Source organism: Zingiber officinale, chromosome 7A (assembly GCF_018446385.1).
Source record: "Zingiber officinale cultivar Zhangliang chromosome 7A, Zo_v1.1, whole genome shotgun sequence".
In the NCBI taxonomy this organism is placed as follows: Eukaryota; Viridiplantae; Streptophyta; class Magnoliopsida; order Zingiberales; family Zingiberaceae; genus Zingiber; species Zingiber officinale.
In genome coordinates this window covers 142,055,360-142,077,881 of record NC_055998.1, presented here as the reverse complement: position 1 = coordinate 142,077,881, position 22,522 = coordinate 142,055,360, and the positions used below count along the sequence as shown (strand labels likewise).

General features: G+C 33.5%; 2 protein-coding genes across 4 annotated transcripts; one reads left to right on the top strand and one right to left on the bottom strand.

Annotated features, from left to right (window-relative positions):
• Positions 1-4,857: 4,857 nt before the first annotated feature.
• On the bottom strand, positions 4,858-8,099 carry LOC122000580. The gene is made up of 4 exons (XM_042554950.1): positions 7,889-8,099; positions 6,837-6,907; positions 5,728-5,814; positions 4,858-5,114 (listed from the first exon to the last, which is right to left on the bottom strand). The coding sequence occupies exons 1-4, from the start codon at positions 7,995-7,997 to the stop codon at positions 5,091-5,093; spliced, it is 291 nt and encodes a 96-aa protein (XP_042410884.1). The 5' UTR covers positions 7,998-8,099; the 3' UTR covers positions 4,858-5,090.
• Positions 8,100-11,613: 3,514 nt separating this feature from the next.
• On the top strand, positions 11,614-21,585 carry LOC122003031 (methionine aminopeptidase 2B-like). Of its 3 annotated transcripts, none has more exons than XM_042558459.1 (13): positions 11,614-11,815; positions 12,515-12,632; positions 13,378-13,507; positions 16,670-16,706; positions 16,784-16,891; positions 17,781-17,880; positions 18,003-18,148; positions 18,221-18,312; positions 18,444-18,538; positions 19,358-19,454; positions 19,528-19,671; positions 20,785-21,002; positions 21,259-21,585. In XM_042558459.1, exons 2-13 carry the CDS (start codon positions 12,549-12,551, stop codon positions 21,367-21,369), a joined length of 1,362 nt encoding a protein of 453 aa, XP_042414393.1. In that variant the 5' UTR covers positions 11,614-11,815; positions 12,515-12,548; the 3' UTR covers positions 21,370-21,585. The 3 variants fall into 3 exon arrangements, with proteins under 3 accessions (XP_042414393.1, XP_042414391.1, XP_042414392.1); XM_042558457.1 differs by lacking the exon at positions 16,670-16,706 and adding an exon at positions 14,170-14,207 and having other exon boundaries at positions 11,616-11,815; XM_042558458.1 differs by lacking the exon at positions 16,670-16,706 and adding an exon at positions 14,170-14,207 and having other exon boundaries at positions 11,616-11,815; positions 12,515-12,657.
• The last annotated feature ends 937 nt before the right edge of the window (positions 21,586-22,522 follow it).

The window sequence follows — 22,522 nt, the reverse complement described above, 5'->3', positions numbered from 1 at the left end:
TTTTTATTTTTTAAAAAATATGTTTTTTTTCTTCAGAAAATGAAAATAAAAAACATGCAAACACACCCTTAATTTTACTATGAAGAAAGGAGAGAAAGGGCCATTGCTTTCTAATGAAGAAAAAAATAGAAAAATCATAAGATATTGAAAGGATTTTTTCCCAATTTTCAGTAGGTAAAATTATGTTCTAGATTATAGGATCGAACAACATTATATTAGTATGCAACAGGGTATTTAAGTTGTTATATTCTTAATTTAATCCTCAGCTATAATAAATTTATAGAAATTTTTCTTTCAAATAAGACGTTCAATAAAACCAATTGAATTTATTATTTTTTAAAATACTCCTTATGCTTCACCTTAGAGCGATTTTACGGAAAGCTAGCGACGCGCGATGAGAATTTGGCAGAGCTTTCTTAGAGCATTTTTTTTTTTTTTATCAAAATGAGTTAATTTAGAACCATTTTGATCAAAATAACTGATCATGTAATCTCTCAAACATTCATGGTTCACTTCCTAATTACCAATATTGGAATGACAAACAGGGTATTTTTTGGTTAATTTTTTATTTTTTTAACCAAAGATAGTTAATTCAGAACTCCTTAATTTAATCAAAACAGCTCTAACATGATATAATTTTAATAAAAAAAAATAGCTCTAGAGCATACAAAAAATAATGATAAAATTAATAAATAAGGTATCCTTTTGATATATAATCTTTTTTGGTTGAAAATGAGGTATTTTTATAATGCTAAAAAATACCTATCTAATTAATTAATTAACTAATTTATCTATTGAGCAATATTTAAGAGTTGGAGTACAAGCAAGAACAAGAATACTTAATTAATTAAGCATGGATGGTGCTACGTGGGGCTTAAATTGAGATAAACTTTGTTCTTGCTTCCCTCAACCCTCTCTCAGAGTTGGTAACTAAATTGGATTCACTAAAGAAAAGAAAAAGAGAAACACTTAAAAACTTTGAATTTTGAGAGACAGAAGAAGAGAAAAAGATTTAGGTCATCCATCTTCAACTCACTTTCACCAAATCAGATTAGTCTATGATCTTTGTCTCAAATCCATGAAGAACACCTGGATTGTTTCTTAATGAATATTCCACCCATTAGACTTTCACAAAATATAAAAAACAGGATGTCATTTGAAGTCTTAGTGGAAGCATCAGAAACCATAAGCATTAAACTAATTAAAGATTTAGCTCTGAACGAATTAAGAACACTGCTTTTATTAATTCATTTTTATTGTTGTTGAATTGGTGAATTATAAGTAGATGGAGAGAGAGAAATAGAGATGAATTTCAGTTCAAATAAAGATGATTGCTGTTAGTTTACCTACTTTGGTTGGCAGATTCAATTGTCTATATTAGAGTAATTGGTTGCTATTGCTTAATTGGCCAACAGCAGTTCACCTGATTCATTAAAGCCTAGGATGCCGACAACTTAGTTTGATCGAAAGGTTAAAACAAAATAATATTAACTCGGTGTACAAAATTCCTACCGCGATCCAACTTTCTCTTGCATGTATTGCAAGAGATTATTTTCGTAACTAGAACTCAGGACCTCTGGATCATACGGTACTAATTTTACAGTTGTCTAACTAGTTCAGTTTTAATAAAAGTAAAATAGTATGTGAAGAATTATCATTTTCATCTAGAAAATATTTTGTGCTCAAGGGATAATTAAAATATCTCAGTATATTTTAATTATGAAAATAAATTTGTTAGACTTAATTAAAATTACTCTTTGGTCAAATTGTTTAAACTTATCGAAATTATTTTAATTTAGTTAAAATTACTTTAAAATAATGTTTGTAATAGATGTGTCATAGTTACTACAACTTTATAGTAGTTATTGTCAATATATAACTACTATGAGTCATGAGTTATAGTGGTTATGGACAATGTATAGTAGTTATGGACAATGTATAGTTGCTACAACCATATTGACTCGATTTTATTTGAGTCGAATTGTGATTTTGATCCAATTTAAATTATGGTATATGGCTATTAATGTAAGTGGTCAAGGTATAAAGAAAGATATACTCAGACTTATCGAGTTTTAACCCCAAAATCTTATGCGACAACCTCCCATGTCTCACCCAACGCACCGCCCGCGGAGACAAATACATTAGAATAGCAGTATTTAATATTAGAGGCTATTTTAGCTACAATTTTAAATGAATCAAATATTATTTATCTATATTAAATACACATAAAGTTAATTAAATAAATACATTTAGCAATTAGTTAAATTAAATAAATAAATTTAAACACATATATATTTAATTCGTTAATATTAATAAATAATATTTAAAAATCATATTTATTAATAAAACTATTATTATATAGAAAAATTATAAAAACTTTTAAAATGAATAAATAACCTTACATTATCAATCAAGTTTTTAAATGTTAAAAGTTTCAAATAATCAAGTAATCTTGAATTGAGAGTTTAATGACATCCAAACGAACTAAAATCAAGTTCATTTTAGATTCAACATATTCGATTCAATTATTTTATTAAATAAATTTTAACACCATAAAATTTTGCCCTACTTGACTCATTTAATACCCTAATTTTAACATATATAATTCAAGAGATTTGTTTTTTACCCGAGACTATGATATAGCGATTAATTAGGCCTTCCAAATAATTAATCAAGCATCTAAAATTCAAATCTCAACTACAACACACTATAAAGATTTTTCTTAAGTTGTATGACAAATCTAAGAACTTTGGCTGCTTAAATAGATATCTATTGACACTTCTCATTTTACTCTGATAGTTGATCATAAATTTCTATGACTGAACGGATCATCTAAATTAATTGATTTGAAAAACTAAATACCTACATCATTATTGTTTTATTTTCACCCTAAAATGGACCGAATTCCTCGCTGTCTGATTGCTAGATCTAGAAACACAGAAAAGGAAAGGTTTAATTGCGAGAGACAAAGGCCGTGGCCTCCCGTCCTCCTTTAATATCAAATATTCATAAGCAGTCCACAAGTTGTTGTGCAATAATTATAAGCACCCTCGATTACACTCTATATATTAAAGCTTGGTATGTCCGTTATGATGTCGTAATAATATATTCAAGTTGCCACCCAAACACTCGCAGTTCGAACTCCATCTATGACGTATTTGTAAAAAAAAATTCCTCCAAATAAAAGGTGTAACCAAAGGATGCTGAATTTTTGAGTTCGTCACCGCGTGTATTTCTCGATTTATCTTGATGATCAGTAAAAAATTTTCATGAACCGAATTGATCACATTAGATATAGTAAATAAGATTAACTGAAATTATTATTATTTTTTAATATATTCGGTTAATCCATTATCACGTGGTTGATACTTGAGGTGGGCATCGTGTTCATCATCATCATACTGGTTGTGACCATTTCAACAATGATATGCAACTTAATGTATGGGAATAATTCAAGATGTAGTTGGTCTTCCTTTATTTAGTAGGCGTACATGATTGATAGCATATTCCTGTGACTTTAAGGCGCGTCACTCAGACACCTTATTGCCCCGGCAAATATAGTCGAATTAGTACTTGGATAAGACTTACAAGACTTCTCATAAACAAGATATAATAGTCGAATTAGTACTTGGAATTAGTACTTGGATAAGACTTATCATAAACATGATATAATTTGATGTTTGATAGATATAAATATTATTTTAAATTATCATAAACAAGATATAATTTGACGTTTGATAGATATAAATATTATTTTAAATTATCTGATGCCCTCTGTTTAAAAGAGTTACTTGGATAAAACTGAATAAACGTTATTCTAAAATATATGAAGTCATATTGAAAGGACCGCTAACTGTCACAATGTGACAACTTAGAGGGCTTGTGAAAATTAATAAGTAAAAAAAAGTAAAAAAATTGTATTTACTATATGACCGAATAGTACATCTCATGCATCTTAAAAACACTTACAAAATATTTAAATATTTTTATAATAAGAAAGTCTTTAAGCAATATTTAGAATGATATTAAAAATATTTTTTTTTAAATCTCAAATTCAATTTAAAAGCATTGGAAACTTAAGTGAAATAACAAACCTTCCCACGGAATTTAAAAAAAAATATATTTTTCCTCTAATGAAATACAGACTTAAAAATAGTAAATCTCTATTACCGTTTTCTAATTTATTTTTTTTATAAAATTAAACCGATCATTAACCAATTTGAAAGAATGGATATCCCATGTCAACTAAAAAAAATTGTTAAATCCCCAAATAATGGTACAATGACCTAACATTTTCTTAATTTTCAAGCATATAATATAAAAATCAAGTCCTAATTTTATTAATAGACAATTCATCTAAAAATATTAAATTAAAATAATATCCACTACAAGTACTTTCGAATTTATCCTGATAATAGATTATAAATTCCCATAATCCAAACCAATCACTCATAATGCCAACTAAATAAAAAAATTAAAAAATATTTTAAATAAATTAAAATTATTTATATAAAATACGTTATCCATAGCTATAATGTAAACTATAAATAAAAAATAAGACCATAAATTAGTTATTGGGGGAATTTTTTGTTTTTTTATGACGAAGAAATAATAAGATTTTTTTACTTTCAAAAAACCCCTGAAACAATCTCCTGCCACAGGAGATGCGATGAGAAACCATAATTTTTTTTAACTATTTAAAATTTTGGCATTAAAGGGGTATTTTTGAAAAAAAAAAACTATTTTGAGTTTATGGTGAGAAAAATCATTAATGTTTATTATTTAGTTATTAATATTTAGACAAATTAGTTTAAGTTAAAAATAATATCCCAACGATTAATAGATCAAACAATTGCATACTAAAGAAGATAAAGATGTTTGTCATTGCCATTGGAAGCAAAAGATCTCAAAAATCTTCAAAAAGTTTTCGGTTTCGAAAGCTCCGTCTAAAGAACAGAAAAGAAAATTAATAAACGAGAATGACTCTGGAGAATTACAAACTCAGCGAAACTTGAAGGTGCGATTGGTCTTTCGAGTGGCTTATTGGCATGCTAAATATATAAGGAAACATGATACCTTTGAAGGTTCGTCTACTGTCCGACCTTCTCTCCCACCTGCACAAAAACAAGAAAAGAAACACGTTATTTCGGTGTGAGATCGATTTGTTGTAAGCTTTACATCGTTGTGAAACTCGGTGGATCGAGAGTTATAGCGAGTTAAATGTACCACACTTGATGGAAACACTCCATAGGGAGGAGGCCAAAACTGCAGAGACCGGCAAGCTGCAAGGTCTAAGCGGGAGGGAATCAAGGGCGGTAAGGAATTCTATGGACATAAGCAGCAGATGGTCGATAGAGGTGGAAGATACAGGTGATGATAATAGATGTGGTGCTTATATTATTTTGCAAGGAACAGTTGGATGATTATCTGAAAGTGACAGAAGATGATGGATCGATAATCAGTATAACTTGGTCCTAACATTCCTACTGCTTCCTCTTGTGATCAAGTAACCGATCTTATGACTTAACTTTCCTCCCTCCTCTCCTCTCCTCTCCTCTCCTCTCATCTGAAATACTAGTCTTAATCCTTACAGTTCCACATAACCGTGATCATACGAATGACCTCTTCTTAAAGAAAATAACTGAATAAACGTTTGAAATTGAAGAACTTTTGATTTCTGTGGTAATTAGAAATAAGAAGACTCGTATGCGAAACTTATGTTAATACCTCTTGCTTGCTTTCCTTCTTTCCGCTAAAAGCCTTGTATCCACTATAGATGAGCAAACCCCAACCGGATAGACAGATAATTACCATCTGCAATAAGATAAATTATGATGTTACTTGCATAGCTCGTATCAGGACAAACGAAAGTAAAATGCTTGGCCTACTTGAATTTGACGTTTAAAAACAAATGGCACAAGCAAATAAAAGACTAGACGAAGTTCTATAAATGTCTCAATGCTAGCATCTGAAAAACTAGATGTACTAAACAAACTTAAATATTTTATTTCCAAAGACCAATCCATGTAATGATCTTAAAGCATGGACAATCAAGTTGTCTCAAATACCATTTCATATTTCAGACAAAAGAGAAAGCCAAGTGACTCTGTTTGAAGCACGTCCATATTCCATATCACGCAACAAAATGTTACGATTGAGGGATAATGCGAAATGAAGATAATCGAAAGAACAACTCAAACTCTAGCAAGATAGCTCCTGAATTGATATTACTGACTATTACTAGATACGATACTGAGAAGATTGAAGCATAAAACAAAAATTGAGATAGGGATATGAAGTCAAAAACCCCAAGAATTTCCATTAAGGTAATCACTTTCTAAATCCACTTAAAATAGGTGAACATAAAAACTTGATCATGATGATAATTGAACTTATATAATTATTATGATGAGGCATTCTGTTTTCAAGCACAAATCATAGTCAAAGATTATTATAGACATACTTATATTCTGTTATCAAGCAAATTCAAGTGTGAAAACTGGTAAGTCATAAAAGAGAGCATCTAAACTCAATTTCACATGATTCCAAGATTCTTTCCTTATCTAAAAAGTTGTCATAACCTCGAAAATGAACGATTTGAGCTAAAACAAGAAGTTGAACTCATGGAAAAGAACAAATTTTTATTAAATTTTATGTTCCAGATTCATCAGATCTGGATTTTCAAGTCACAATAAATAAATAACCAGTTTTATTAATCTGATAAATCTAGAAGCCAGTGATAAAGTCTTTAAAATTTCTCTTTTCTTAAGATAAATAGATATACCTATTAGGTTTGATTTGGGTTTTGAATAGCAGTAAAAGTATTTGAAACTTACATGTTCTTCCTTCCACTTAGCAGGGCTGAGTGGATCTTCCCAAAAGTTAACCTTCGGAGGTCCATGATGATCTACAGAGATTGAGGTCGAATATTAAACTAAGAAGTCTATACATCTATATCATAGAATGACTGTAGTGAAAGTATGAAATAAAAATAATCACCTTCAAAACAAATTCAGAAAACAAAATTAAGAATAAAGTCAAAATCAGGACTCAGCATTAATTAAGAAGGCAGCAGGTTTGAATGCAAGTCTACCTGGAAACATTGCACATTACAAGTTGATGTATTAGTATTTATAAACAGTTAAGCCTTGTTTTTTTGTTTGTCGTTTCGAGAAGAACAAAAGGAACTTTAATACTCAAGCCAATAGGCAAATCAAGAATATTGGATACAGATTCCTGTAGCTGAGATCTTAAAAAAAAATATCTATCATAAAATTGAATTCACTGTATAATCTAATGATATGTGGGCCTATTTTGAATCAGAAATTAGACTTAACTACCATCAACTCTATTGATCATCATCGCAATGCATTATCTTTTGGACTGCCTTATATTAAAATTTCATTTTTCAGTTATCCAACTGTCTTCGAGTCATGATATCATGGTGTTCTTACTTCCATTCTTCCCTCATGTTCCTTACTTCCATCAAAATCGAACTTTATTAACTAAGATAAAAAAGCAAACAGCCAAAACAAACTCCAACTTGGAGGCCAAACCCTAACCTTGGTCACAGACAACCATCGCCGCTTGGTAATCATGCCAACAAGAGATAGTCAAAAGGTATTTTCGAGAAACAACTTTATAAAACAAAACTATTGCTGCAAAATCACGATATTCTGATCAGATCCTTTGAGTCACAGCCCAAGAGCAAATCACACATCTAGGATGTGAATTTAGTACCTAAAGGATCCCATAAAACCACAAATTGTCAAACAAGATAAAACTTTGTCAAAGAAATCGAGATGAAGAGGCGCAACAGGTAGTCGGACAAGTGACGAATCTAAAATGTCGATGTACTAAATAGGAACGAAAGGTATAGTAGACCAACCTCCGCCTCCGGCTAAGCCCCTGCGCGGGACGAGCCTCGCCGACTGCGTGGCCGCCGACGAACGGGAGATGGAGAAAGCCGCTGCCTTGAGCGCCGCCCGTGCCGCCATCAGTGTCGATCGGTGTCCCTTTCGCTCCCAGAGAGTTACCAAACAAAATCTAGGGTTACTTGGATTTCCAACTGGAGCAAATTGTTATTACTACTAAAAGATTTTAATTTAATACGAAGTCATAATTAAAATGTCTAAATTAATTTATGTGAATCAAATCAAACCCGGTTCAGGTTGATTTTTTTCGACATTGTACTAAGCCGCATATGTAATTTTCAAAACTTCTCATTGGCGTATCTAACTTTTGTAATACCAATATCATCCCGCACATTTCTATTATACTCCTCCTCTCACCTCTCTCTAAAGGCTTTTTTTTTTAATTAATTTCTTTTTTTACTTTACCTATTCAAAATTGACTCAATTTACATTGTGGAATACAGATTGAGAGCATGAATATAATTTAAAAAAATATCCCAATATATATATATATATTCCACATTTGAGAGCATGAATATATTTTAAAAAAATATCCCAATATATATATATATATATATATATATATATATATATATATATATATATATATATATATATATATTTATATATATATATTTGGCTCTAACTTCCTTCGTCAATCAATTTCGGACAAACTGTCTCGTTGGAAATTTTTAAATCATTTCAAATTAAAATTAATATATTTTTTAAAAATCTCATTTAGGACGGTAAATAAATCGAGTTGAACTGAATTTTAAGATATTTAAACTTATTTAATAAAGTAATTAAGCCGAATCGAATCAAGTCGAGTTTAAAATGAACTAAACTTTTAAAATGATTGTTCAAGCTTGACTTTGTTTATTTTGTATGAGCTTGAGCTTGGTTCGTTTAAATATTATTGAGTTCTTAATTCAAGTTTGGCTTGAACTTTGTTCGAGATCGAGCTCTCAATTTAAGCTTGGCCTGTACTTGGTTCAAGCTTGATTTAAGTTTGGTTCATTTAGATGTTATCGAACTCTCAATTCAAACTTGTTTAATTATTTAAAATTTTTAGTTATTTGATTGGTTATTGAACTTGATAATTTAAATTTATTTATTTTATTTTATTGTTTATTTAGCCTATTGAAAATAGTTTTACTAATAAATATGGTTCGTGAACATTATTCATGAACGTTGTTCATAAATATTGTTCATGAACGTTGTTTACGAACATGGTTCATGTTGTTCACGAACGTTAATGAACTGAATACATATATGTTCAAGTTTGTTTGTTTAGCTTAACGAACTGTTCAAGCTTGTTTGTTTAATTAATCTTGTGTATATTGAACGAATATAAATGAGCTCTTATCAAGTCGCTTGTTTAAGAACGCTTGATTCATTGACATCCCTAACCTCATTAATATATCATGCCTTTAGATCTAAATTTTATAATAAATTGAGAATAATGAATGCTTAAACTTGTAAAGATCTAATAAAATTTATCTCAAGTTAATTACAAAATATAGGACAATAACACTCATTAATTAACAATATCAAGAATTTCCTAGTATTCCTCTGATTTGAAAATTATCAAACTTTTAAATTTTTTAAATTATATCAGACAGTTTGACCTAGAGAATTCTTAGTTAATTCAAACCAAAATTAATATAGTTCTAAAGCCTCTTTAAGATATCTATGCCCAACGTAAATTTAGAACATTAAATTTTTAAATAGATTGAATAAAATTTTAAAGAAGAAAGATAAATTTTTGAGAGTAAGGGGTATAGAAATTCACTATAAGATTTTGATATCATGGAAGTCAGATACATGAAGAAATCTCATGGGGGTTAGTAAATATTTTTTGACAAATTATTCAATGGCGTAGTTAAAGTTGTCGAATACTTAAATTCCATAGGTAACTTTCAAAATTATCAAATGGCCTACTCCATATCTATTTTTCCCTTTCGTATTCCCTTACGCTTACCTGAATTGATTGCTATAGTGTGAAAATCAATTAAAAACTTGATTCGTAATTAAAAAAAAAATATTACTTTTAATATGACGTATCTGTTGGATCGAGACAAATATGAGAGGGGTGAATCAAATGATTTTCAAAAGTTTATCTTTTTATTTTTTAAAAACAAGAGTACATAGTGGAAAAAAATAAGTAAAAATGAAAAAAATACGAACAAAAGAATTTTACTTTGTTCGGAGTATTTGGGTACTCCTACCCTAAGACTTAGGTCCCGTAACCTTATTGATAGGTAATTTACTAAAAGTATCTTCCAGAACCACTGGAAGAAGGGATTGAGTACAAAAGAATCGGAAAAGTGTAACAGACTACACCTTTCGTTTATAGAAATTATGTTATGTTATCAAACACTATCGTAGATGCATGGTCTGCTTGAATTCAGTATTTGGACGGCTTCTCGGCAGTAGTCATACACGTAATAGAGTAGCAATAAGGCGACAGTCAGGCGTAGTAGAGTAACAGTAGGAAGCCGGAATAGTTGGAAAGCCAAACCGAACACGTAAGAGCTCGGATTGAAGTTGATACTTGAAACTTGGTCGAGATACCCTTATAAAGGATGTGGAAGACGCCTTTCATTGCCTTAAAGGTGCCTCTAACATGTGGAGTTTGATCATAAACTTCTTGCTCCTTATCTGCGACGAAATTGAAGTTTATCCTGCGGAAGGCACCTTCCACGGTACCGAAGACGCCTTCCGTGAACAGTACGAAGACGTCTTCCAATACTTGAAGGCACCTCGGGTATTATTCACCCGAGACATTTTTGCTCCTTTTACTCTGCAAAAAGTGTTAGTCTAATAACCTACAAGACAAATGTTAGCACAATAATAATAAGGAGTAGTAATTAGACATTGTCTCCTCGAGACCAGGATCTAGTTAGGGTCTCAATTTATATTTTCGAAATTAACCTAAATTGGACCAACGCCTACTGTCTCTTCGAAAGGGGACGCGTCCTCACTTAGTCACTTCTCAGTGACTTACCTTTACCTACGAGGTGTAGAGTTACCTTCAGAATTACGCATATAAAGTTCGGGAATATTCAAACATCCCGGCCTACCATAATCGCACATCCGATATTTTTCAATCGAGAATCGCACATTCTGACTTATCATAATCGAACATTTGATCTTCTTCAATCGAGAGTCGCACATCTCGACGCTTGCCAAAACCCTACATCTGGAATTCAATCTGTCGGGAATCGAACATCTTAACTTGTCGGAATCACACATCCTAATCTTTAACCAATCAAGAATTGAATATTTTGACTGAGGTTAGTCAACCTTGCACACTCGATAATAAAATTAGATTGTAACATATCTAACTTTAATTTATTTGTCATTCATCAAAATTCTGATTTAACCATTGTTACTGATTGTATCAATAATATCGAAATAATATTTGAGAGTGTTATGTAAATAGGTCAACATCTTTCAACCTCTAACATAAAAGAATAGTATGAAAGAAAGAAATTGTGCGAAGTAATTAGATAAAGACACGCAAGAATAAGCAAACGCAAGGGGAAAAAAAACAAAAAGAGATGAGAAAAATTATCATCATTTAATGGTGAACCTATTCAACAAAATAAAATGATCAAAAGTTTTATTAGAAAAAATCATAATAAAATTCAGTTAAGAATAAAAAATCATAAACTTCCAAACTGTTCATGCACAATACTGTCTCGTTAGGTAGGCGTGAAGGGAGAAAATGTGTAATAGTCATTTTGACTAGCTCACGAAGGAAATCACCTGCTGCAAGCAAAGTCCCAAGTACCGCTCCTCGCGTCGCCGACGATCGGGCAAGAAGCGCCGCCGTCCTGCCTACCGAGTCCCTGAAACCAGCTTGCCCCTATTCTGAGCTCAAGAGACGCTGGGAGAAGGTACTCTTGCAAACATCGAGGTGTTTTTTTCTTTTGTCCCCTTTTGCTGACTGCAAAGTTGATTTACGGAGGAAAGTTAAATTTTTGACATAAAATTCACCGTGAATTCATTTCATCGGTTCCGATCGTGAATCGCCAATCGGACTGAGCGAATTATCAGCTCGAGGTTGACCTGAGCCAATTAGTGCACTCTCGGTTTGATGCCTAAAAGGGTCGTCTTCGCCTTCGAGTTGCTCGAATCATGGGGAAAGTGCGCTTGTTCTGGGTTACGAATGTTTGATGAGCGAAGAGCAGGAAATATGCGTGCTTATTTTCACATAGGTCATAGGTGATGAAATTAAATAAAATCTTCTGAATAAATGTTTGACGATCAGGGTTATCAAATTTAGCAATGCTTCTTGTAGTTTGAAACTTGGAATATCACTATGACTTCACTTTGCTGTTGCTGATGTCAACTACATTTTTTTTTTTCTTTCATCCTGGATCAGCGTTTTTCTTTTCTCTGTAATACACGACGCGCAGAAAACAGAGAGGAATCCTACTTGGCGATAGAAATATAAACATAGATGCTGAACATATTATTGCAAGTTTTTTCCATTGTTTTGAGAGTGCAACTTGTTTCTCAGTTGACATTTATGTTCATGTATTAAAGAAAATTGTTAACTAATATATACGTTTCTTCTTTCACTTTTTGCTCAGATTTGACAATTCAAGGGAAGTGAAGGAGGATAAAATGGGTGGTAATAATAATGAAGTGGCTAAGGAAGCAGCTCGCGACATGAAAAAGTTGGACTTCACTGATTATGAAGCGTCACAAGTTAGCTCTTCAATTATTTAACAAAGTGATCTTATGAAACACAACTTTGATGTTCTTTAATTGTTAGTTTGTGTGATTATTTTCAACTCTTCTCTTATGCATGATTTATCGAACTTGGAACTGTGGAACTATTGTTTCTGAAAAGGCTATTGGACAATTTCTTTGAATAAGTTGGATACTGGAAATCTTAACTAGGGTTGTTGACAATGTGAGATTTTGGACTGATGAGAAGGTGAAGGACATAAGCTGTAAAGCTTCTTGTTGCTCATCTACTTTTCTTTTCCCCTCATTTATTTGGTAAATTTTGCTCACCTAGCTACTTGAGGGTATTCGAGAGTTTTCCTATTAGTAAAGGCCACCTGATCACCCATTGTTGGGAGAGGATGATTGTGCTAAATTAAGCGCTGCTGATATAATCTCTTCTTTTACATGGATATTGAGAAGGGAAGTTGCATAACACAACTTTACTATTTGAATGGGACAATTAGAAAAATCTGGATACTAATGGGGTCTAATAAGACTGCTTTGACTTTGTGGTCTATTCCTCACAATGGATTATATCTTTTAAAATGATATGTCTTTAAATTTGTTTGCTATGTAATTTTGATCAGAAATGTTGTGCAACATTAAATTACCAAAGGTTTCTTTGTTTTAGTTACTTTTGTTGTTTGTCTTTCTACCATTCTCTTACTATGTAATTTGTATACATGGGAGAGATGTTAAAATCTGAAAATTTTAATTACAGGCATATGCAACTACAGAAAAAAAAGATGCCAAGTTATTGGACAGCAACAATAAAGTGATCCTGTCTCAGACTACAGAAAATAATGACGAAGAGGCTCAGGCAGATGGTCCTCCTTTAAATGGATCTGCAGGTATCATGCAATATTCTTGGATTTGATCATGGTAGATGTTGACTGTTGAGATGCTTGCTGTTGCTTTTCTTGGATTCGTGGGGCACCTTGTACTCTGTCTAGCATGAATTGTAATGCTATTGGCAATCAATCATCTTTGCTGTTTATAGATTTCCCAACCCATTGGACCTGATGGCATATATTTCCTTGAAACATAACTCACTCAGGATTAGTTATCTTCTGTTCTAGTGTTCTCTTGGTAGGATTTATATGCCAAATTAAATAAGAGTAGCACTAGATAAATTTAACTTCAAGTTCTGCTACTAACAGTCATACACAGCACGAGACTGACTGTCTTGCTACTAGCTTAACATTATATTTTTTTTGAAAAAGTTAAATTCTGATGGTACCTATGAGGATTGAGTATACAGAAATATTTACCTCTTTTTTTTTAATAACAGTGTTGTTTCTGAATTTATTAATCAAATATGAACTACTTGTGTACAAATATTTTGCTGTGGATTTCCTTAGTCTTTTCTGTTACGTTTGTTGCTGGTTAATCTTTATTGCTAAGCTGCTTTGACTTGATTCTTGGACATAGTTTCTAAATACGTATGACAAGCTTTGCATTGTTTGAATATTTTCCTTTGTTTTAAATCCTCTCTGGTGTTTCTTGGAATCAGAATCTGCAAAAAAAAAAGAAGAAGAAAAGCAAAGCAAAGTGAGTGCTGTCTAGCCACTGAAGTTTGCAAGTATTTGTTTCATTGTGATTTTCTGTAATTGTTTTGTTCTTGTCAGGAAAAAGAAGGAACCACTTCAACAAACTAATCCACCTTCAACTCCTGTTGACGAACTTTTCCCTTCAGGGGAATTCCCTGTTGGATATTGGGGCCTTAAATGGACCAAAACGATTTAGAGGAAGGAAGCCATCAATTGTTGAAAGTCGTAATTGACTTCAAAATTGAAATCTACGATTCGCGTAGATAGATTTAGACTATTAATTTGCTCAAAACCGATTAAGGGTGAATGAGAAATTAATGTTTAAAGTCAGCCCAAAATAACATTTATTATTCATTAATAAAGTGCATGGGAGAATAGTCCCACATCGGAAATTCTCGATGTGTATTCTCTACTTATTAATGAAGATGTGTTAATGGAGTTAACACAAAAATAAAAGGACAGGTTACCCCTTAGCCCAGGGCGAGCAGGTGCTCGCACCTGTGAGCCCGCCACCCGCCACGTGCACAATGGGCGCAATGGGCGCTTTGTAGGCGCACTTTGCACTTCGCATAAATAGAACCCTCCAGATGATGGAAAATTCACTCAATTCACTCAATCCTCTCTTCTCTTCCTCAAGCATTCATCTCATATCGTTTACGGGAAATCCAACAATACAAGGACGAGTAAGTTTACTTTTCCAGACTCGTTGCACATGGAGCAAAAGGGAGTTTCATGAGCAAGCAAAATCTTCACATAGTTAGATATCCTCTTACATTAGATTTATGATCAATGACGATTTCTTTGGTTAGATATTCAAATTTAAGGATATCTTAATTTTTTTTTTCTTATTAAGGATATCTTTGGCAAATTGTTTGTGCCAAGTGTATATATATATATATGAATTTACAAGTACGAATAATTAAAAAAAACATTAGAACATTGTCATGCAGAGTGGGCAGATGATTATCCTTCCAATATGTATACTTCATTTATTCATACTATATCTCCTAAACTTTAATATTTTGTAACTGTAACCTTAATTGATTAATAAGCTTCGACAATGCATAAGTAATCAAGAGAGTTGTTTTCTAGTAACCTCTGGAGGACAACATCTGAAGAGAAAAGAGAGCTGGAGCGCCTTGAGAAGCCAATGTATAATTCAGTCCGCCGAGCAGCAGAAGTTCACAGACAGGTAATGTTTCAAGCATGTTTCTGGCATTAAGAAGATGCCAAGTGTAAATTATAATCGATCTTCAAATTAGATTTTGGGATTTACCATATACATGATTTTGGTGTTCAGGTTCGGAAATACATGAGGAGTATTTTGAAGCCTGGCATGCTAATGACTGATCTATGTGAAACCTTAGAAAATATGGTTAGGAAATTAATCAAAGAAGATGGTCTCGAAGCAGGAATTGCCTTTCCAACAGGATGCTCCCTGAACTGGTAAGATTCTCATTCTTATATTTCTTTGTTTTGTTTTTTGATCATCTTGCATATTGTCTTTTCTTTTTCTAGGGTTGCAGCTCATTGGACCCCAAATTCTGGTGACAAAACTGTACTCCAGTACGATGATGTCATGAAATTAGATTTTGGAACACACATTGATGGTGATGCTAGTTGTTTTACTTTTTTTTTTTTCTTTACCCTGTTTATCTACATCTTCACTACATATTCATTTCTGATATATAGATGCTCCCAAAGATTTTATCATTAACTACACACTGATTTGGTGATATCTCAGGGCGCATAGTTGATTGTGCTTTTACAGTAGCATTTAATCCCATGTTTAATCCACTACTTGAAGCGTCTAGAGAAGCTACAAACGCTGGAGTTAAGGTAACTCATAAAAGTTTCAGATGCCTGTTCCAATAAGATTTCAGTGTTCTAGTGCTCAGGCACTAGTGTTTTGGGTTGAATCTTTCACTAAAATTACTTAAACTATTTACTTGATTATTTTTCAATAATCAAGTAAACTATTTCATGATAATTCGGAATTAGTTACTCACTCAGGATTAGTTATCTTCTGTACACTTTCTCTTGGTAGGATTTATATGCCAAATTGAATAAGAGTAGTACTAGATAAATTTAACTTCAAGTTCTGCTACTAGCAGCCATACACAGCATGAGACTGACTGTCTTGCTACTATCTTAACATTATATTAGAGTGTCCAGTTAATTCTGATGGTACCTATGAGGATTGAGTATACAGAAATATTTACCTCTTTTTTTTAATAAAAGTGTTGTTTCTGAATTTATTAATCAAATATGAACTACTTGTGTACAAATATTTGGCTGTGCATTTCCTTAGTCTTTTCTGTTACGTTTGTTGCTGGTTAATCTTTATTGCTAAGCTGCTTTGACTTGATTCTTGGACATATTTTCTAAATATGTATGACAAGCTTTGCATTGTTTGAATATTTTCCTTTGTTTTAAATCCTCTCTGGTGTTTCTTGGAATCAGAATCTGCAAAAAAAAAGAAGAAGAAAAGCAAAGCAAAGTGAGTGCTGTCTAGCCACTGAAGTTTGCAAGTATTTGTTTCATTGTGATTTTCCGTAATTGTTTTGTTCTTGTCAGGAAAAAGAAGGAACCACTTCAACAAACTAATCCACCTTCAATTCCTGTTGATGAACTTTTCCCTTCAGGGGAATTCCCAGAGGGTGAAATCCAACAATACAAGGACGAGTAAGTTTACTTTTCCAAGACTAGTTGCACATGGAGAAAAAGGGAATTTCATGAGCAAGCAAAATCATCACATAGTTAGATATCCTCTTACATTAAATTTGTGATCAATGGCGATTTCTTTGGTTAGATATTCAAAATTAAGGATATCTTAATTTTTTTTTCTTATTAAGAAAAGATTTTAGCAAGTATCTGCATGAACTATGGCTTTCACTATACAAAATGAGAGGGATGAGCTTTTAATCTCCTGATCATGATGCCTAAAATCATGAGAGTTTGGATCAAGCAATGGGTTGTTTTGAGCTGTTTCTGTAACCAAATTATCTTGAGTTGTTCTTGTTTCGGAACCATGGTTCCGTTGCTGGATATTGTTTGATACATCTCTCCATATTTGATTTTAGTTTCTGTGGATTTAATTTGAAGTTACACATAAATTATGTTTCTTTTTTTATCTGATCATAACTCAGAAGTATTTCTCTCTTTAGTTTTCAAAATTTTATTTAAATCAAGATTATGTATTTCTTCTACAAAAATAGAAAAAATCAACTTGTAGGAATCAAGTAGCTTGTTGGTAAGGCCCTTTCAATTTGTTATTAAGGTTTTACATTTGGACCCCACCTGCAGGTATTGACCTTCTCTTTTCCTTTTGCAAATTGTTTGTGCCAAGTGTCTATATATATATATATATATATATATATGAATTTACAAGTACGAATAATTGAAAAAAGCATTAGAACATCGTCATGCAGAGTGGACAGATGATTATCCTTCCAATATGTATACTTCATTTATTCATATTATATCTCCTAAACTTTAATATTTTGTAACTGTAACCTGTAATTGATTAATAAGCTTCCACAATGCATAAGTAATCAAGAGAGTTGTTTTCTAGTAACCTCTGGAGGATAACATCTGAAGAGAAAAGAGAGCTGGAGCGCCTTGAGAAGCCAATGTATAATTCAGTCCGCCGAGCAGCAGAAGTTCACAGACAGGTAAAGTTTCAAGCATGTTTCTGGCATTAAGAAGATGCCAAGTGTAAATTATAATTGATCTTCTGAAATAGGACCCCAAATTAGATTTTGGGATTTACCATATACATGATTTTGGTGTTCAGGTTCGGAAATACATGAGGAGTATTTTGAAGCCTGGCATGCTAATGACTGATCTATGTGAAACCTTAGAAAATATGGTTAGGAAATTAATCAAAGAAGATGGTCTCGAAGCAGGAATTGCCTTTCCAACAGGATGCTCCCTGAACTGGTAAGATTCTCATTCTTATATTTCTTTGTTTTGTTTTTTGATCATCTTGCATATTGTCTTTTCTTTTTATAGGGTTGCAGCTCATTGGACCCCAAATTCTGGTGACAAAACTGTACTCCAGTACGATGATGTCATGAAATTAGATTTTGGAACACACATTGATGGTGATGCTAGTTGTTTTACTTTTTTTTTTTCTTTACCCTGTTTATCTACATCTTCGCTACATATTCATTTCTGATATATAGATGTTCCCGAAGATTTTATCACTAACTTCATTGATTTGGTGATATCTCAGGGCGCATAGTTGATTGTGCTTTTACAGTAGCATTTAATCCCATGTTTAATCCACTACTTGAAGCGTCTAGAGAAGCTACAAACGCTGGAGTTAAGGTAACTCGGAAAAGTTTCAGATGCCTGTTTTAATAAGATTTCAGTGTTCTAGTGCTCAGGCACTAGTGTTTTGGGTTGAATCTTTCATAAAACTACTTTAAAATAATCGAGTAGACTATTTCATGATAATTAGTTGTTTCTTCTATAGGATCGAAAAGAATTTAGATATCTCCATAATTGCATGATATTGTCCACTTTGGGCCTAAGCTCTCATGGTTTTGCTCTTGGGTTCTACCCAAAAGACCTCATACCAATGGAGATATCTTTTCTCTTATAAACCCATGATCTTTTCCATGTGTTTTTAATATGAGACTATATTTGCAACCTTGCAACCCCAACAATCCCCCCCTCAAACAAAGGATCATAGGCTTCCCACGTCCGATCCTAGACCCACCAGGTCTTCCTGTCCCTCGGTCCACCCGACCTACTAGGACTTCCTGCCTGGTATCCTCTTGATCCGAACATAGGAGCCCTCACTTTTTGAGGTCAATATTGTACCCACATGGCTTAATCAGACCATAGCTCTTGTGCACAGTCGAAGGTTAAACCTTCTGACAGTCCGGGCTCTGATACCAATTGTAGAATCAAAAAAAATTTAGATATCTTCATAATTGCTTGATATTGTCCACTTTGGGTCTAAGCCCTCATGGTTTTGCTCTTGGGTTCTACCCAAAAAATCTCATACCAATGGAGATATCTTTTCTCTTATAAATCCATGATCTTTTCTATGTGTTTTCAATATGGGACTATGTTTACAACCTTGCAACCCCAACATCTTCTTTTTATTAGATGATGGCATGCTTATTCTCACATATGCAGGAAGCTGGAATAGATGTGCGATTATGTGATGTTGGTGCTGCAATCCAAGAGGTCATGGAATCATATGAGGTTGAAATCAATGGCAAAGTGTTTCAAGGTATTCGATAATACTCTGATATGGAAGCCCCAGCTCTCTTAATCTGTACTTATTTTCGTTGTCTGTCCTGTAGTTAAAAGTGTTCGGAACTTGAACGGGCACAGCATCGGGCCGTACCAAATTCATGCTAGTAAGTCCATTCCAATCGTCAAGGGAGGAGAGCAAACGAAGATGGAGGAAGGTGAATTTTTTGCAATCGAAACTTTCGGTTCAACAGGTAAATCATCAAATCTACAATCTTTTGACATCAAGTATGTTAGACAATACAAATAATATGTTGCCGGAGATTTTACGGGGTATTAGCTGAATTTAAATTGCACTGAATTGCCGAGCAAGAAGATCGGCTGAGCCACTAGTATGTGTTGTCGAGCGGGCGGATCGGCCGAGCATAGGGCAGATCGGCGGAGATGAGGTTGGATCGGTCGGGTCGGTCGGTAGAGCAGGTCTTGACAGAAAGGATGACCAGGTTTGTTTAGAGCAGAATGACCAGGTCTGCAGAGCAACCGGGCAGTGCTTCGAGGCTTATTTGGGTGGTCTGTTTCTCAAAATACAACGATCTGACAGAAAGGATGTTTCTCAAAATCATCAAATCTACAATCTTTTGACATCAAGTATGTTAGACAATACAAATAATATGTTGCCGGAGATTTTACGGGGTATTAGCTGAATTTAAATTGCACTGAATTGCCGAGCAAGAAGATCGGCTGAGCCACTAGTATGTGTTGTCGAGCGGGCGGATCGGTCGAGCATAGGGCAGATCGGCGGAGATGAGGTTGGATCGGTCGGGTCGGTCGGTAGAGCAGGTCTTGACAGAAAGGATGACCAGGTTTGTTTAGAGCAGAATGACCAGGTATGCAGAGCAACCGGGCAGTGCTTCGAGGCTTATTTGGGTGGTCTGTTTCTCAAAATACAACGACAATTTGTTGGTTATTCTGCTTGGGCAAATTTTGCCCCGATCGGTCCAGCATTCGTGTGCGCAGGTTGTGCTCGCGCACAAACCCCTTGCACACCCACGCGTGAGAGAGAGTCTCTCCTCATGCATTTGTTCATATATTTAATGCATGTGAATCAATATAAACCAACAAACTTGCCTTGAAACTTCCAATGTGGGACTAAAGTCTCATTCACAATGGAACTTCTTCTCTTCCACCTCTTTTCCATTCACACTTATTCAACAAAGTATTCATAAATTGCTAACTAGTGTTCAGTATTTTTAATATCGTTTGACTTGTTAAAATATTATCTATCTGTTCATCAAATTATATTTCCTGCAAGTAATGAGTAAACAATTTGTAATGCCTAAATTTCACTTTCTTCCATTTCTGTATAGGAAAAGGCTATGTCAGAGAGGATTTGGACTGCAGCATTTACATGAAAAACTTTGATGTGGGACACATTCCGCTGAGGTTGCCTAGAGCAAAGCAGCTTCTTTTTACAATCAACAAAAATTTCTCAACATTGGCCTTCTGCCGGCGCTACTTGGATCGTCTCGGAGAATCCAAGTATCTTATGGCACTGAAGAATTTGAGCGATACCGGCATTGTGCAGGTACATGTTCTATCCGAAGTCTTTGATTGATTTCATTTAGAGAAGTTTTTCAAGAACTTGATTCGGCAAGGTCTGGTTATACTGTTTTGTGTAAACTCTCTTGTGCCTGAATCTACTACTTTGGTTGATTCTATTTCGCTATTTTCTCGCATTACCGGCTATGATCTGCCCTTTGCAACCTTCTTTCAATTTGATCGAGTTGCTAAATTCTTTGTGCTATTGATCAATTTCTTCCTCACCGGAAAATTTTCCGCAGCCATGCCCTCCGCTTTGCGACGTGAAAGGAAGCTATGTGTCACAGTTTGAGCACACAATCTTGCTGCGGCCGACATGTAAAGAAGTCATCTCACGGGGCGACGACTACTGAGCATCCTAGAAGCTTGCTATTGCCATCCTCTTCTAAAAGTTCTCGTTCTAAGATATCGACTTTATATTCTGTGTCGTAATCAATACTTTGTCGAGTGTCAACTCATGTCATAGTAGTCGTTTGACTAATTAGGACTATCATTTTTTTTCTGTGTAAAATATTTATAGAAATTTTTCTACTTATAATGTTGAAAATAGTAAAATATGAAATTAAAAAGACTCATGATAGTTATATTTTTAATATAAAAGATCATTAGAGAAAATTATTAATAAGGTTTAAGATTATTTTTAGTGTGAGAAGTAATAAAAAAGAAAATTAATGCTAAACATTGACTAAGCACTAAATAAACTGAAGTAGGAGAAAAATAAACAAGGGGATTTAATTTTTTCAATGCTAAATTATATATATAATATACCGAATAGAATTAAGTAGGGGACAAAAGAAAGAAGTAAGGGGATTCAAACTTTTTATGCTAAATTATAGATTATAAAATATCTATGTAAAATTTTCTTACTGGGTTTTAGTTCGAACAGTCCTATCTTAGATCTGATTCTGATTTTACCATTATTTAAAATCCCATATTAATGAGGGCACAGATTCTCTAGACAAAAAGTACGATTTAAAAGATGAATCATATTACTCATAGGTGAAATTTTATAGACCCCATCTATTTTATAGGTGAGATTCATATAATCTCATCTATGAACGATCTCTAGTCAAGAGCGGATTAAGAGTTGTGGTCTAGAGAATCCTGGGTCTGTTAATGAAATCTTTGTATATTCAAGGGGAGTAGATCTCTTAGTTCTTTTTTTTTGGATTAGGGGATTGATTACTCATAATTGTGGCAGGATTATGATCGTAATTCGATCGTAATTGGTTGTGATCTTTTCCTAGGTTTACCGTCTCCTCCAAATTATAATTTGGTTCGGAGAGGACGACCGGAGGTCTTCCAGAGGCCACTGGTGGTGGACAAGTGACCAGGTTGCTGGACGCCGAGCGGGGATAGCCTATGAACGACCTCCGACTGTCATCTCCGAACCAAACTATAATCTGGAGAAGACGATGAATCCAGAAATATGATCAGATTATGATTACAATCTAATCATAATTATGAATGATTCATCACCTAATCGATCTGCTGTTTTGAAATAAA